Source organism: Terrapene carolina, unplaced genomic scaffold, assembly GCF_002925995.2.
Source record: "Terrapene carolina triunguis isolate 2854851 unplaced genomic scaffold, T_m_triunguis-2.0 Scaffold35098, whole genome shotgun sequence".
NCBI lineage: Eukaryota > Metazoa > Chordata > Testudines > Emydidae > Terrapene > Terrapene triunguis.
The window spans coordinates 9,090,509-9,108,490 of NW_020699449.1; the positions used below are offsets into that span (position 1 = coordinate 9,090,509).

Genomic DNA, 17,982 nt, shown 5'->3' on the forward strand with positions numbered 1-17,982 from the left:
TATACAAATCAACAAGACCATCTGAAATGCATCCAAGGGCTCGGAACCATTGACAATTACATTTCAGAAATCAAAGACTGCAGAAGTAGTACTGGTATTGCAGTTCTGGAGAAAATCATTGTGGTACTGCTCTTTGATCTTTAAAACAGGAAGAGGGAGTAGTCTCAGGAATTGTCATTGTCTGACTTCAATCCATATTAAAATAATGGAACATATATATAAATTGCGCGTGTATCTACAGAGTGATAATGAAACCATTGGCAATAAACAGCGGGGGGGTTTAAATAGATCATTCCAGACAAATCTATTAATCTCGAATTCTCTTGCAAACCCTTAGGCCCACTGGGCCAGAGCCTCAGTTGGTGCAGGAACTAGGTTGGTTTATACAGCTTAGGCTGTGGCCCATAATTTTTCAAGCCCTCTAGGCATAGAACTTCCATTGAGTCACTAGGAGTTCTGTCCATTTAGGGCCACTTGTGAACGGTGGGGGGAGGGAACACCGTAGGTGTAATATTTAATACAGCACCTTGGAAAGCCTTGCTTGACAAATACATTGTGACTGGCTTGGATATAAATACTGTCACATAAACTGAAAATAGGCTGAGAGACTACTGTGTGGATTGGCAAATCTAGTATACAGTATATTCACCAAATTTAATGCACACTACATCATCATAATTCATACAGGGACTTCCCCTAAATGACTTGTTTTTAGAGATGCTGAGGGAGTTGCCCTGAAAGAGGTGAATGATTTTGGTAGGATGTCTCATTGACTAGGATAGTGGACCCCTATATAACAACAGCGGTAATAGTGATTAGAGAGACCACTTGACTCTGTTTGGTTTGAGTTCAGTGGATCCAGTCCTGACCTCTCTACTTGCCATTTCTGCCAATCAGAGATTTGGTTGAGGCAAGACTTCAGGATTGGCACACAGCTCTGATAAAGGTTCATTTGAACCACCTGGGAGTCATTATCACCTTTCCCCAAACAACCTATATGAACAAACAGGTACATCTGCATTAGCACGGACGCACCAATGGGCACTTATGCATGGTTATCCATCAGAGCATGCAAATACTTATGTTGGCATTTGTGTCATCATACCTGTTCTGTGTTTTGACCTTTTTCTTTTACATGGTCAAAATAATTATTTATTGTGTTTATTTTACTGGGTTGGCCAAATCCTGCAGCCCATACTCTGTCCTTACTTTGAATAATGACTTTATGATGTGACCCAATACTAATAAAATACTTAGCATTTACATAATATAGCACGATTCTTCTTCAGATCACTTTACAGACGTTAACTCATTCATTCATTAAACCTCTTGTGCACTTCAGATGGAAAACCAATGGGATATTTTTGAAAGTGCTTTTGCTCTTTAATGCTGCCTTCCCTTCATGTTACAAAGAGGTCTGGGCCTGATCCTACCCTCACTGCAGTCTAAGTAAGCTTTGTGATTGTGTTCAGTGGGGTGGGTTCGGAACCTCCATGAGCAGATGAACAAAGCTGAAACTGGGGCAAAGAAAAATGCCATACACGTATACCGTTTTAAACATTAAAAGGTAATTTTCTTGTTCTTCCTTACCATCCCCACTTCTTGTCCGGACAAACTCCCCCCGCCCTCACTGAAATCCACCCAGCTGGTCAATGTTTTTTACCTGCACACGGGCTTCGGAGCCGGTCCAACTCCTGAGGGATTGCACTCCTGGAAGATGTAGTTACACAGCAGAGACTCAGCAGCCGGGTGGCAGAATGAACTCACCGTTTTCAGTTCAGTCCAGGCAGTGTGAACAAGCAGCTCTTGGGTCTCCTCTGGGTCAGCATAGGAGGAGTTGAAGAAAACAAGAGCATCCTTCACCAAGATAGCACTACACACCTCACCTCTGTACGTGCTGCAGTAGCCTGTATCACCCTTGTACAGTTTGCTGGTGGGGGGAATGAACACAGGAGTAAGTGTACAGCGGTAATCTGTGCTGAAGTGCATAGTTTCATCAGTAAGACGGTATTTATAAGGCTAATTAGACAGTGAAGAAGCAGCAGCACAAATATAACCATTAAAACAATCAGGTGCTATCCAAACATGGAACCAGGTGCAACTTACACACGATTTCCGCTCTGTCTGGAGCATGAGTGCAATGTACTGCAGGAGACAGCTGTGCATGTGTAACCCATATGCCTAATTGGGAGATATCTCTTTAAGAGAGCCACTGGTGGGGGAGGTAGGAGTGAGTTGTGTCTGGGTCATTGTTGCTAGGGCACCTCCAATTCCAGAAGCTTCTGGATGTGGAGTGCTTAATCTGCCTAGCAACAATGACCCAGACACAACTCACTCCTACCTTCCCCCCCAATGGGTCTCAAAGAGATATCTCCCTATTAGGCACATGGGTTACACATGGAAGCCCTAGTACAGAAGTTCCAATTAGGCATGAGCAAAGTGATTTGGGTATGGTAAGAACCAATCTCAACCATAGCCCAACATTCAAACCGAACCCTGGTCCAATATTTTCTCAGGTCAGGAAAAAAATGTTTAGAGGGAACTAATTGAGCAGCTGCCAGCTAGGCTGGGATTGCTGTCCGGGACTGCAAACATGTGGAGTTTTGTTTTTACGTGAAGACATCCACACCCCCATGAGTCATCCAGTGAAGAGTGGTTACACCGCAGGAGGAGTGTATGAGCACACACCTGGGAGCGTCTGCCTTGACTTTAACCAGAGAGTGTTCAAAATGCAGAGGGATGGGGCCTGGCTGCAGCTGTCCTGGTTGCTCATTCAGTCAGTTTAACAGAGGTCAATGCGGTTCAATTCGCAACATGCAAACCATTTGGAAAAGCCAGTGGAGCTATTTGTATATTTTCCTTTTATTTCTTTCCCCTCCACAAATTACCCATTGTCAGAACAGCTTCAATTTCCTCAAGGGAAAAAAAAAAGCATGCTGACAAGGGAATAAACAAGACAAATGCATAAGCCTTTCCCAGCCCTAATTTGCTATGAAAATATAATCTGAAAATCATTGAATCTAATGACATATTCTGGCTGTGTTACATTTCTAATTGCCCAGCTTTGGGGTCAATATCAAGCTTTTAAAAACAAAAAAATATTTGCTTAAAAAAAAAAGTAAGGAAGGAATGATGACAGCACTGAACGTTGCCACCACAGCATTCCTATGCACGCTCCATGGGCTGACCAGGAGACTTCTGCTTGTGTCAGTCAGCCTCAGCCCATGAATACGCCGCCTGCTGGTAAGTTGTTGCCCATCCAAGAAAGATGTTATGGGGGGTAGGTTTCCTAACCAGCGCTGTGATGTCAGCAGCTATACTGAAGCAATGTTTGTCATAATGAGAAACATGGCAGGGTCAGCTCCTTCTTGGAGTACTTGTATTAATTTTTATAAAAAGTTATTATTTTACTGTTCGGTGGGTGAGGGATGTCCTCCACACCCTTAGCCAGAGAAAGTTGGAAGCAATAAGTGCATGCATAGGATTGCACTGGTCAGCTGTGAAACCAGCTACTATTATGGCAGGCGGCCCACAGGAATAGCTTGATAGCAACAATCAGTGCTACTATCATGTTTTCCTTGTGTTCAGAGACCTCAGAAGAATGTGTATGTGCAATCATCTTAAAACTAAAGTCAATTCTGAACAGCAAATGCTGAAAGGAACAGTTGCTGCAAAGAATTTTTGTGGAGACACGGACTAAAAGATGCACACCTAAAATCTGCGTCAAATGGCACTGAATGACAAATGCTCAAAACTGAACTCTGCTCATAGATTACTAGTGAAGAGAATACGAGGGCTGAATTCACAGAGTAAATGATCAGCTATGAATAACTTGCCCAATTCTGTGGTCAGTGACAGAGGAACCTAAATAGGTTTCAGTCAAATGCGATGAAGGAATTTAAAAAGGCTCAACCAAATATATTCAAAAAATCTTCATTCTGGAAATCAGAGGGGAAATCTCTCCTATTACTTTCTATACTCCTTGGTTTCAACTGGGATGAGTATACCACAGCAATTTCAGTCACTTTATATTAAGGTTCCATTTATGAATAGCTTATAAAGGTTTACTGAATGGTTTAACAGATGGTTTAATAACTAGATATTTTAATAAATGGTAAATTAATTGTGATAGTCCAAGAGGTCAATAGTTTGCACATAACTATAGCTTGTCATCCCCATTTTACAGATGGGGCGACTGAGACAGCATCGACATGTTAAGCGTCTTGCTCAAGATCACTAAGGCTATGCCTACACTTCACACCACTGGTGGCGGCAACATGTAGGATGCATGTAGCTGCACGTCGCCGTGTAAAGCAAGCTGCATCCACACTCCAGTGAAAGACTGTGGCAGACAGGCAAGCAGCGGGGAAAGGCTCCGGCAGTGCGAGAGCTACCAGAGCCTTTTCCCAAGGCCTCCCCCGGTCAAGGTCTTTCCCCACTGCTCGAGTCTTTCTTTAGAAGCTACTGGAGCCTTCCCCACTGTTCTTCCCTGCTGGAGCCTTTCCCTGTGTCAGCGAAAGACTCCATCAGCGGGACACTAAAATAGCAGTTTTCAGAGTAGCAGCCGTGTTAGTCTGTATCCGCAAAAAGAACAGGAGTACTTGTGGCACCTTAGAGACTAACAAATTTATTAGAGCATAAGCATCTGAAGAAGTGGGTTGTAGCCCACGAAAGCTTATGCTCTAATAAATTTGTTAGTCTCTAAGGTGCCACAAGTACTCCTGTTCTTTTTAAAATAGCAGTGTAGACAGAGGAGGACGTCTAGACAGTCATCAGGTGTGGCTTTACTCTATTCACTTATGCATGCCTCACCATCCACACTACTATTTATACCCATGCTAGAGGGGGCATGAAATGTATGTACTCTACATGCTGCCATAAGGAGTGTGCAGTGTAAACATACCCTAAGTAAGTAGGGTGACGAGATGTCCCGATTTTATAGGGACAGTCCTGATTGTTGGGTCTTTTTCTTATATAGGTTCCTATTACCCCTCCACCCCCTGTCCCGATTTTTCACACTTTCTGTCTGGACACCCTATAAGTAAGACAGTGGCAAGTCAGTACCAGCATCCAAATTTCATGAGCCACAGTGTGTAACTAAGAACAGAATTTGGTTCAGAGTATATTTGCTCTATTAGAAACAGTTTAATTTGTTTAGAAGCCAATTCCCAGTAACTACCTGTATAGTAAGAACAGTGTTACACATACGAGAACCTCTTTAAGATGCTGTTCTTACTTCTTGCTGTCGATACACTTCATCCATTAGTTTTGGTAATATATAACAAAACTCTCTTTGTTCATAATTCATCTCCTCTCCCAGCCACCTTGGCCCAAACAAACACCTCAACAGACAAGAAAACATACTTACCTCCATTCTATTGGGAAGGCACATGAGCCAGCCGCAACAGGAGCCAGGTTTGGGAGAGAAAGGGAAAAGTTTGTCAGTGACCTTTTACCCATTCTTCTTGAACGCAAAACTTAAAGGTTCATACAGGAAATGTTCTGCCATTCTCTTTTGTCATTGATTTGTATTTTCTAAGGGAGAGGGAGGCCAAGACTTTGCTTCCTGGATGTGTTTTGGGAAGAGAGGAAGGAGAATGAATTAGGAACAGGAAGGCGTTTTCTGTGAAATTCTTGCTGAAATGGATGGTGGTGATCCAAGTGCCAACGGCGCTGGTTCTAGCAGGCCAGCAGATCAGCAGTTGGTGGCCACATAATGTAGGGCCTCGAACAGAGGCGCCGACTTTCTAATTTCCTGGGGGATGCTTGACCCCTGCTCCGTCCCGGGTCCCACCCCCACTCCACCCCTTCCCCCAAGGCCCTGCCCCACCTCTTCCCACCCCCCTTCCTGCTCCCCGCTCCATCCTCGCCCCACATCTTCCCGCCCCATTCCTCCCCAAAGTGCACCATACCCTCACTCCACCCCCTCCCCCCAGCTCCTCCTGCACACCACTGAACAGCATCTGCGGCGGGTGCTGGGAGGGAGGGGGAGCACCCACTATTTTCTTCCCATGGGTGCTGCAGCCCTGGAGCACCCACGGAGTCAGCACCTATGGCCTTGAAGATTAAATTGTGGCTCACCCTACGTGCCTGTGCAGGATACCAGCACAGCATGTGGGGAAGAGTATCCACAGCTGGGCAGAGAGTTAACAGGCAGGGGTCGGGAATGACTGGAGCACTATCTTTACCCCCCACAATATGCCAGCAAGCGCAGCTGAGCTGGCAGAGAAAGAAGTAATTTGCTCCCGATAAGGGACTGACACAGATTACTTCCCTCCTGGAACCAGGGGGAACCGTGGAGTGAATTGGAACTGGCTTTTATCTTGGGCAGTACAGCTACAAACTGCCCTTTACCCAGGACTTATGGTAATTCTGCCATCAAGCCTGAAGTGTTCTCTTGTAAGAAGCTCTAGGTCTTTTGGGGGTGATGGGAAAACAAACCAACTCCTTAATAGGGGAGGGGCAAACTATCTTCTTTTGGTCACTAACTGCTAGTGCAGAAATGAATTGGGCCCTCGGTTTATCCTGCAATAATCAACAGTCCCTCCCTGCTTTATCATACCAGTTCACAGCACAGGAGGTCCCCCCACCAAAGCACAGTTCAGTTAACAAACAGAGAAGTCACCTAAGGACCAGTAGCTGCACGGCCCTGCAATCTCGCTCTGTGAGGAGGGGAACCCGTTCTGCCACCAAGCTCCATGGTTTCTTTGATATAACAAGATGCTAGTAGCTCATTGAGGTTATTTTCACTTTGCCGTTAGGTGATATTAATACTGTGACTTCCTCCACAAGGATGAGCTTACACAGCACTTCTGGGACCGAGCATGCAAGACAACAGCAAGTAAGCAGGAAATGACAGCTGTGCCAATCTCTGAAGCATAATGATATACACCGCTACCTCGATATAACGCAACCCGATATAACACAAATTTGGCTATAACGCGGTAAAGCAGTGCTCCGGGGGGGCGGGGCTGCGCACTCCGGTGGATCAAAGCAAGTTCAATATAACGTGGTTTCACCTATAACGCGGTAAGATTTTTTGGCTCCCGAGGACAGCGTTTTATCGAGGTAGAGGTGTATAAGGAAATAGCCCAGCAGGGGGTTGCACTTGTGGTCAAATTTAACCCTCTGTAAATTATTATTAAGTAGAGCCCCTCACATCCTCCAAAGCTTCTTCCCCTACTCCTTCCTCCTGACAGGAGAAAGTTAATGCTGGGTGGCAAGATGCTTAGTAAAAGCCTTTTCTTTTCAGCATACCTGACACAGTGATAGTAGCTGCAGCTTTTGCAGTGCCAAAGGTTTTGCTGTGTTTGTTGGTGGCAATGCATGTGAACAAGCCCGGCCTGGTGACGTACGCTTGCAGTCGGGAGTCGATCACTCTGTCTTTCACGCTTTCGACTATAGATCCCGCAGAAACCTAAAAGATCAAAGAACAGAACAATGGGTTGGGGGTTGGTTGAGGGGTTTTTTTAAAGACAATTTTAAAAATAAACAAACAAACAAAGCTGAACCAGGTGGATTAAAGTGACAGTGAGTTAAAGCACAGCACGGTCAGAAAAGGGACTGCATAAAAATGGCACCTTCGTAACAGCTGACTTTACGGACAAAAGCAAGTTTTAATAGTCTGGATTTTCAAATCACTGGTGATTTTGGGTGCTCCAATTTTGGGATGCCCAATGTGAGACATCTTTAATGAGTCTCTTTTTCAGAAGATGGGTGTTCCACACTTCCTAAAAACAGAGCCTAGCATGTTTTATCCCTGTTAGCAGTGCAAAGCCAACGCAGTGGGGCGTCTGATTCCTTTCTGTTTCATGCTACATCAATAACTATTAACTAAACTGCAACTTCACAGGGTAATACAGAGTTTTGTAATTGAGTTGAGGATCTGGTCCCGGATCTGTCTTTATTGGTGATGATACACGAGCCACAAAGAACATTGCATGGCTTTGAGATTGCAGGGCTCACTGGTAGGGAAAAAAATCTTGTTACTTGTAAACTGAGCAAATTTCCCTTTGAATTCACTGCATTTCATTAAATATGGCAGCCAAGGATTAGGGATGGATGGAAAATGGTTCAAATTTTAGAGATTTTGAAAATTTTCCTGTCCCAAATTAGGACAAAAAGTCAAGATCTCAAATTTTCACAAACCATTTTTACACTTTTCAGGGTAGACCCATGCTTTAAGGCAGTGTTTGAACAGAACAAGTGCTCTGGCTCCAATGTTATGAAAGGCCTGATAGACTTTTTGACTTTGCACCGCCCAGTAACATGTGAAAGAGTTCAGATTTGGTGCTTCTCTTTGCCCATTTCAGAAATCCACGAGTGAGCTGGGAGCTATGTGATTTTAGGCGGGGATCATTTTATGCTCAGTCTTTTCTTGTTGGTACAGCACTGACACTCACTGCAATTATAGATGACGGTCCATTATAGCTCCTGCAGCGTCACATCACGAAGTTAATGCTGAGCAGTTAGCCTACTCCACCACTGAGAGCCAGAGACGGTGTCAAACCATCACGAATAATTCAAGTGAGTCTCATTTCTGGATCCTAGTCGTGCTACCTGACAATGGGAATTAGGGCTAATGATCTGGAACATCTTTTCGCGGGCCCCAATTCAGCAAGGTACTTAAGCACACATCTAACATGAAAGACGGGAGTAGTCCTACTGAAGACAATGGGAAAATGCCCATGCTTAGAATAACAAGTACCACACAGTGGAATATATGCTAATAATTCCTGACTCTCAAGAGCTTGTGAATTCTAGTGTAAATGTTTATTCAAAGCTAAGTTATACTGTCTGAACACTTCTGTCTGCAAAATTATGATCCATTACCCTCAACTCCCATTGAACTTTACTCTTCAACTGGATATCCCATGAGAAGAGACTTACTTGGGAGATTCCCAATACCTCCCAATTGCAGTCAGGATGGAAACCTTGTGGGTCCCATTGAAACTATTGGGAAATTTGCCATCAACATCAATGACACCGGGATTTCTCCCATCCTTGTGCTTTGTGAGCACTTGCACGTCTAGAGTTGGCCTGACGAATTAAATGGCTCTTTAAAGGTTAAGGTGTTTGGGTTAGGATTTTGAGTTGGTGCTTATTTTATCAGAATCTGCCCACCCTCCCTAATCTGTGCTGGTTTCTGAGGTCTGTAGATCAGCACTGGATCATCAGGAAAATCCCTTCTTTACAGTTGGCATTTTGAGGCAGATTCATGATCAGGCTCCGGATACTTTGTGATACTCCAGTGCCAAAAACCAGCCATAAACTCACTTTAGCTGGGTGGTTAAGACAGGCTTATGGATTCTTTTTATTGCTTGTGGATCTAGTCTGTCAGATTTTGTACCATATTATTTTTAAATCAAGTGGAAAAATAACAAAAAACTTCAAACCGAGTTTGGATCCATTTTGATTTGTGCAGCATCCATGTTTTTAGGATTCATTGGCTAATGGCTAGTGGCTCTCAGTTTCTGGTGTATACCCATATATGCACAGGTACTGAAAGCCACTATGGGGAGGGAATCAGGAAGCAGGAAGGAGCAAGTGAGGAGGTCTCTGGAGCCAGAATCAAACTGGAGAGAGGCAACGGGGCCAGGGAAGGAGTTGGGCCATATTTAGAATGGCTACTGCCACACGGCAGGAATAATTTTTAGTATCAGTTATCCAGTGTGATGTTAGGAGTGAGATTTCTATTAACAGGAATCAGTTCTGGTTCAAGAATTCCTGTCATCCCAGTCGGAGGTCTTGCCTGTAGAAAATATCTGGCAACAGCTTTAACTAAATGTGTGTCTTCCAAATAGCACAATACTATTGAAACTCAGTTGGGTCACACATATTCAGTTTGGTTGCGCATTGTACCAGTGTTTGAAATCGGCAGAGTAGAGGACTGTGGCAGGATTTACTCACCCCCAGAGTGCAGGATGTAGCTGCTATCTTTGGCTGTAGCCCCTCCTGCTGGTCACCTGCCTCTGGCCCCAGTCTTGTGTGTCTCAGCCCTTCGTCCAAGTCACCTAAGTTCCGACCCCTTCTGGGGTGTTATAAACAAGCCCAAACGAAACTGAATAGTTCTTCTGCCCTCTTGGGCTACTCAAGTCTTCTCTACTTACAGACACCGTCTCAGGGCTTCCCTTGCTACCTGTGCTACCCCTGTACTGTGCTGCCCCTGTTGTCTCTGTCTGTGCACCCTAGCCCATGGCTTCTCTCAGTCCAAGAGACCTGTCTCATCTGCCATCTCTTCCTCCTCCCTGAATCAAACTCCTTCAGTTTATTTATTAGGGCTTTTCTCGGCCCCCTTTGGCCATGAGCCAATTAGCTGCTTACCTCCCCAGGAGCAAAGATGACTAATAAGGTGCATTGCTAGCCTTGCAGATGATGGGTGTTAAGCCCTATCACACAGATGCATACTATTATCATTATCATCTATTTTTACTGGGGTAGTGGCTAGGGGCCCAAATTCTGGACTAGGACCCCATTGTGCTAGGAGATGAACAAACACAGAACGAAAAGACATCCCCGCCCCTTACATCCATGAAGTCAACTTCGGAGGAAAGGAATGCATTCTTTCTTAAACATTTACCTTTGTTCATGATTAGGTAAGTGAGCAAAGAGAGTTTTTGTCCTGCCCCCACTTCTTTGGATACAAAACTGCAATCCATTCTTGTTGGTATGAAAAAGGAATTTCTTCAGGATTTCAACCAGGTGTAATAATAGTCGAGCTAGTATGCTAGGCTAACTGGGCTTTAATAAGTTTCTTCCTTGAAATGCTTCTCTTACATCCTTAGACCGTTCTGTTAGCTTCTCTGCAAGCATGGAGCCTGTCAGTCATTTTATTTTTCACAGAAACTCCTGATCCATGGATCACTGTCTCATATGTCTCGATATAAGCCTCCCTCCCTTCCTCTGCACTCTTCTTCCTGTGTATCCAATGGGTGCCAAAACATTAAAGGGTCTGAGTCAAGTCTGGGATCTTCTGTGTAGTTTTACTCAGCGGAATGGGCCTCAGAAAGGAAATCCGAGAACAGTGAATCAGGACTGTTCCTTCTCAGCCTGGATCACACAATGCAAAATGCTTTGCTTGCCAGGTCAGTTGATAGAACTTTCAGGAACAGGGGGAAATAATCCAATGGCCAATTTCAGCTCAAGGCCTCTTTGTGTGAAAACGATCCCTCTTTGACTTTGCTTGCAAAGTGCAAGAGCATAACGAACTGTCATTTGCATTATGTAAAACAGTCTGAGAAAGCCTGGGGTAGCTTTTGCTGTGTTGTTGTAGCCATGTTGGTCCCAGGATAGTAGAGAGACCAGGTGGGTGGAGGTAATATCTTTTATTGGACCAAAGTCTGTGGCCCAGATCTGAAGAAGCGCTCTGTGTAAGCTTGAACGCTTGACTCTCTTGCCCACAAAAGTTGGTCCAAAAAAAGATATTACCTCGCCCACCTTGGCTTTCTGATGTAGCTCTTGAACATTTCAGGTAATTGTATTTTTAGACCTTACAAATTGGCTGTTAATTTTTCTACTTGGAACCTGAGATTGTCTTCATTAAATGTATTGATTCCCTTTACTAGTTAAAGAAATTGCTTACGTTTTTCCCCCCCGTAGGATTTTCTTTAACTTTTTAAAATTCCATTTTGGAATCTAAGAAAGAAGAGGCTTTTACCATATCTTTGTGTTTAGCTTAATTCTCCCTTGCAGAGAGCTATAGTTCAGTCCCGTGATGTCTTGCAATGACTAACGAGGGGAAACAGAATTGGAACAGCATTTTTGTTTGTTCATTGGGAAGTCAAGACAGCTGTTTAGAGAAACTTTCATCTTTCTGTTCCATGGCAGTTTAATGACTACAGTACAGTCCTTTCATCCTCTTTAAACTTCAGGACAATTACAGGTCAGCATTCAGAGACTATAACAACACAGACACTGCAGGGATCACATCCTCAAATTACTCGCTGTTGCTTGCTTGCAAGTCAGTCTTTAAATACATGTGCTCGATTCCACCTGTTTCCTGGTTTAACTTTACTAGAGGCAGGCACTCATTAAAGAAAGGTCTCCTTACCATATTTAAAGCTATGTGGTCGCGAAGGCATTCCTCTTGGGACTGATTTTGCCTTGGAGGCATAGAGGCTGGAGCGGATCTGACCCCAGCCCAAACAATGCCCAGTTAAGAAATGGATTGAGTATACAAAGTTCAGCCCTTGGCTGGAGGTCAGGTGTGTTGGTCAGACCCTCCTTTCTCTGGGATAAGTTTGTAGTGACTGGATCTACACAGAACAAAGGCACTAGTAAATCACCAGGTCAAGAAAAGGAGCTGGCAGTTGAGGTGGGAGAAGATACTGAGGCCTGGTCTACACTGGGTGGGGGGGATCGATCTAAGATACGCAACTTCAGCTATGAGAATAGCGTAGCTGAAGTCAACGTATCTTAGATCGACTTATTTTGCATCCTCGCGGCACGGGATTGACGGCCGCCACTCCCCCGTTGACTCCGCTTCCGTCTCTCGCAGCGGTGGAGTTCCGGAGTCGATGGGGAGTGCGTTCAGGGATCGATGTATCGCGTCTCATCTAGACACGATACATCGATCCCCGATAGATCGATCACTACCCGCCGATCCAGCGGGTAGTGTAGACGTACCCTGATACTACAGATAACAGGCATTTAGGATCCTGTGCTGAGAGCTCCTTTGATATATTGAGGCCTATTTAGTGATAAGGGGAGGAGGGATCTTGCTTTTCAGAAGGCTTTTTCAAAGAAGGCAGAGAATTCTGTGGTTCTACTGTTTTCTCAGCTGTTCTGCCGCTCCTCCATAGGAGCGTGATCTCAGACATAAGAGCAGCAGAAAGTGGCTATGAAAGAATATAAGAACACACATTGCCCAGCACCCAGGAGAACACAACACAGAAATCTGGAGAGTGTATGTGAATGAGAGGGACTGCATGTGATTCATACTGAATGCATGACCCACAAGGCAAGCACATAGGAGTATAATGCCCCAAAGATGCCACAACTAGAAAGGTAATGTAGGAGTCATCAGTTAGTGCTGTTACACATGGTCTTGCAAGATCTTTTTCTTAGCATGTGGTCCCTGTTCAGTCTTGGACGCATTGTTGCTAGTTTTGTGATATTAGTACCTTTTGGTGGAGCGGTTGCAAGCAGCAGGAGAGTTTACTCTCTGTCTTAATCTCTGTAACTCTTGTTAATCCTTGGGACAAATTTTCTTCCTAGGAACCAGGGCTTGGCATTTGAGCTGCGATTCCTGAAAGAGGAGATTTCCTTGTCTGGTGTTTGTGACCGCCTGTTTTCAAGGGCTGTTGTATACAGTGTAAAATTAACAAGTTGCACTAAAAAATACCCAGACTCCACCTTATTGATTTCTCCTCCAACGGAAAAATGATCTGCAAGGCCCAGCATCTGCTAGCATTCCACAGAAGGACGAAGATGTTGCCTACCTTTCTAGGTCATTACACAGTGCTCACTCCCCAAGAGCTTACGCCACCAGAAAGATATACTGTTGGAAATAGGTCCCAATAACATTTGTCCCTGCAAAATGGTGTTAAAACCCAGCTATAAAAAACAGTTGTGCTATATGGTCCAAAAACTGAATACGGAAAGAGTCTGATTTTCATTAGGACCTCAAGCAAGCTTCCTTGTGTGCTATGCTCATCCACTTTGGGTACTCTAACATGTGCCCCTGCAGATGACAAAATCTGCACATACCGAACCCAAATGGATAGAGGGTATCAATAGAAAAGAATAGGAGGGTGAAAAGTAAAGTGGTCCCTAAAGATCTTCTTTCAGGGCTACTAAAGATGAATTAAAGGAATTGAGGATGTATAGAAAAGGCCATTTGACTACTGGTAAGATGATATACAAGTAGCCAACTGACAAAGCAGTTAAGGCAATATTCTGCCCTTGCATCCTTAAGCAGTGGGGTAATGGAGAGCAGAAGGTTCCTTAGCCACTCTGCCTGGGGACAGCAAGTTCAGTAGCATTCCTTGTGCATCAGAGGTCTTGGGACATCACCCATAAACCAGCAGAATATGCTTCCTGGGAGTCATGTCTAACACACAATGGAGCTGCTGGACCATGGCTTGTTTTAATTTTCACAGTAGAGGACATTGCTCCCCATGCCCTCATCCTGCTGTGTGCAGCCACTCTGGCAGGCAAAAATTTTGTCCTTAATGCAGAACATGAGTGGGGACAGTTCACAAATTCAGAGAGCATTTTAGGCAGGGTTTTTTGCAGGTTCTAGCAGTACCTGCATTAATACTGACAGATCATAAAAAGTCATCGTCAATGGGGAATCATCAAATGGGGCTGTTTCAAAAGGGATCCGTACTGGGTCTGATGCTATTCAACATTTTTATCAGTGATCTGAAATTAACTATTAAATCACTGCAGATCAAATTTGCAGATGACACAAAGATTGGTAGGGTGGTAAATAATGATGAGGACAGGGCGGTCATGCAGAATGATCTGGATTGCTTGATAAGCTGGGCCCATTCAAACAAAATGCGTTTTAATACATCCAAAGGTCATTCATCGACAGACAAAGAATGTAGGTCGTGCCTACAAAGTGGGGGACTGTGTCCTGGAAAGCAGTGACTCTAAAAAGGATTTAGGGGGTATAGTGGATAAGTAACTCAACATGTGTGATGCTATGGCAAAAGAAGGGCTGATGAGGTCCTTGGATGTATAAACAGGAGGGCCGTGAGTAGGTTTAGGGAGGTGATTTTACCTCTGTATATGGCATTGGTGAGATTGGTAATAGAATCACGTCTTCTGGTGTCCACATTTTAAAAAGTATGTTGAAAATTGCTCAGGATGCAGAGAAACAAAATGATTTGAGGGCTGGAGACAACGCCTTACAGTGAGAGACTTAGAGCTCAAACTGTTTAGTTCAGCAGAAAGAACATTGAGAGCAGACTTGATTATGGTGCATAAGTACTTTCATAGAGAGTAAATACCAGACACTAAAAGGCTTCTCAATCAATGTAGAAAGGCAGAACAAGAAACAAGGGATAGACGTTAAAATCAGACAAATTCAAATTAGAAATAAGGCACGCTTTTTTAACAGTGACGGAGATTAAGCATTGGACCATATTACCAAGGGAAGTGGTGGATTCTCCAACTCTGAATGTTTTCAGATCAAGATTGGGTGCCTTTCCGGAAGATATGCTTTAGCCAAACACAAGTTATTGGGCTTATTACAGGGGTAACTGGGTGAAATTTAAGGTCCTGTGTTATACAGGAGGTCAAATTACATGATCCAATGATTCTTTCTGGCCTTAAAGTCACTGAACCTATAAATATTCTGTGTGGGCAGATTGTTTACAGAGAGAACCATGCCATGGGACTGCTGTGAGATGTTAGTTCTTGTAGCTACAGTCTGGGGGGAGGGGATAAGCCAGGATATATTAACGCTAGATATCTTTATAACAGAGTCAGCATGTCATCTTTTCATGTATCTTTTTGCCCTATTATTATTGATATATTTGGCTACCAATCAAAGGGATCATTAAAAGGAAAGTCAGAAAAGATGGCGAGAAAAGCCCCATAAAACACTAAATCAGACATGCAGACCTGCTGTTGTAGAGCACTACTAATAATAACCATATTGCACACTTCTATAATGCTTTGTACCTAAGGATTACCAAGCACTTTGCAATCATTAACAGGTCACTCAACACAACACCTCAATGAAGCAGGTAAGCACTGTACAATTATCCACAGTTTACAGAGGAGGAAATGAGACTCAGAGAGGTTCAATGATTTGTCCAAGGTGGCACACCACATCATTTCAGACAGGAATAGAACCCAACTTCCTGGCTCCCACTTCTGCGTTTTATTCATTAGATCATGCTTCTTCCTGATGCCAGCGCTCATTAGTCAGAGGTATCAAAGGGGCACTTACAGCTTTTCCATTTTCAAGCCACGTGACAGTGGGAACGGGAATGCCCGTTGCCGTGCACCGCAGAGTCACCACAGACCCAAAGGTGACATTGTGGGATTCAGGAGCCTTCAGGATTCTGGCAAAAACTGTTAAGACGAAAAAAGGTACTAGTTAAGTGACTATTTAAAGCTGAAGCTCAGATACTCTTCCTCTTCAGTAAATCTTGAAAGAGGTGGCAGTCCAAGCCCTGCAGTGAACAAAAACATTGCATAGATTCACAAGTAAATGAGAGACCTTTTTTTCCCCAAGACTGTCATCTTTATGTACATTACACAATACTAGCTAAATTTTGCTTTCAGATTTTTGTGGGCAACTCCAACAAACTGTAGAGGCGAGTGCATGTGCAAGAATTTGGAGGACAGAGTTTGGTGTACTGTGATAAACCCACGTACAGTGCATTGATGTGGGACAAATTACAATAAATGCACAACAAGCTATGTTTCTGCACGGCATAACCTGATCGCTCATTTACAAATAGTGAAAACTATTTTAAGCTATCGCCCAAGGGACCAGCAGAAATCAGTCATGCACACCATTAACAAGGCGTGGGGGAGGTACCTTTCATTAAAGTTCAGACAGAATTGTACTGGGAACCTCCAAGATAAGGTTTTAGCACAGAAGAGCCCCCGACTCCTGAAATTCTCCACTCCCATCATATCATCCACCAAGGGAGGAGTGGCTAGCATTGCACTGAGAGGCAGAACTTGCGGAGGTCAAGGGAAAGCAGGGTCCAACCAGATGGATCCAAAGGCAGCCATGAGCTGTGTCTCTGGCCCCACACTGCTCCATACCCCGTCCACACCCAGTGCTGGCAGCATGTCAGCTAGTGGTCACAAAATAGGAATTTTTCTGCAATAATTTTTTACTTTTTTTGGCAAAAAAATCAAAACTGAAATATTTAGATTCTGAAATGCCGCCACATTGCCTCATGATCCCATTCTCCTTGATTGGCCAGGCTCCCTCGTCAGACGAGTCTCCCCTGATGCACCATGGGCACCTCTCTTGGCGAGGGGAGGCAGTGCATCATGGGAGTCCCTGAGCCTGGTGCATAATGGGAGAGGGAGAGCTGGAACGGCCAGATTGCTATTTTTAGCGCACTAGCTTGAGCCTGGCTTGTATAAGTCTAACTACCTTGGCAGGGAGACTCGCTCCCAGCTGTCGTGTAGACATACCCCAACAGTCTGGGCCTTTACTATAGAGTCATTAGTGTGTCTCCATCATCTACAAACTCTCTTCAGTGAGTGATGTAGGGGTCTTTTCTTCTGAAAGACCACATACATACAAGACTAGCATTGGCATGAAAAGAATTTCCTTATTCATTGTCTTGAGAAGGTAATTTTAACACATTATCTTCCTATATCCTTGAACCTGGTGTTTGCGCTGTATATAGAAATGAGCACTTGTACTACACAGGTTTCATCTAGTTTTACAGGACCTAAGTTAGCTATTTACATTTTGCTCTGGTTATGCAGGCTTGGCAGAATTCGATTTTTTATATATATATATATATATAATATAATTTTTATGGATAATATTGATATTTATTTTTAAGTATTTGTTAAGATTTCTGTCAATTTAAATTTTCACAGTTGTGCAAAATAATAGTTTTTAAGTACTTTTTTTACATTTTTATTGATTTAAATTTTCACAGTTGTGGGAAATTAGGAGGGGAGTGTCAGACAATTATTTAATGACAGTGTATCCACAGAGATTAAAGAAGTTAGCTTTATAATTTTTAGGACTGTCGATTAATTTCAGTTAACTCACGTGATTAACTCAAAAAAATTAATTGCAATTAATTGCAGTTTTAATCGCACTATTAAACAACAGAATACCAATTGAAATATATTAAATATTTTTGGATGTTTTTCTACATTTTCAAACATATTGATTTCAGTTACAATGCAGAATACAAAGTGTATAGTGCTCACTTTATATTACTTTGATTACAAATATTTGCATTTTTTAAATGACAAACGAAAGAAATAGTATTTTTCAATTCACCTCATACAGATACTGTACTGCAATCTTTTTATCGT

At 43.4% G+C, this 17,982-nt stretch overlaps 1 protein-coding gene across 3 annotated transcripts in view; it reads right to left on the bottom strand.

Annotated features, from left to right (window-relative positions):
* Nucleotides 1-17,982, bottom strand: part of LOC112117247 (muscle, skeletal receptor tyrosine protein kinase) — a 79,783-nt gene that overhangs the window by 25,968 nt on the left and 35,833 nt on the right. Inside the window, exons 6-9 of one of the 3 annotated variants that reach the window (XM_026646485.1) lie at nt 15,905-16,029; nt 7,258-7,417; nt 5,369-5,375; nt 1,664-1,930 (exon numbers count right to left, since the gene is read on the bottom strand). In XM_026646485.1, the coding sequence (XP_026502270.1) occupies nt 1,664-1,930; nt 5,369-5,375; nt 7,258-7,417; nt 15,905-16,029 (559 nt within the window). Of the gene's footprint in view, nt 1-1,663; nt 1,931-5,368; nt 5,376-7,257; nt 7,418-15,904; nt 16,030-17,982 lie in introns of those variants that run through there. The other 2 variants (XM_029914342.1, XM_029914341.1) reach the window with 2 other exon arrangements.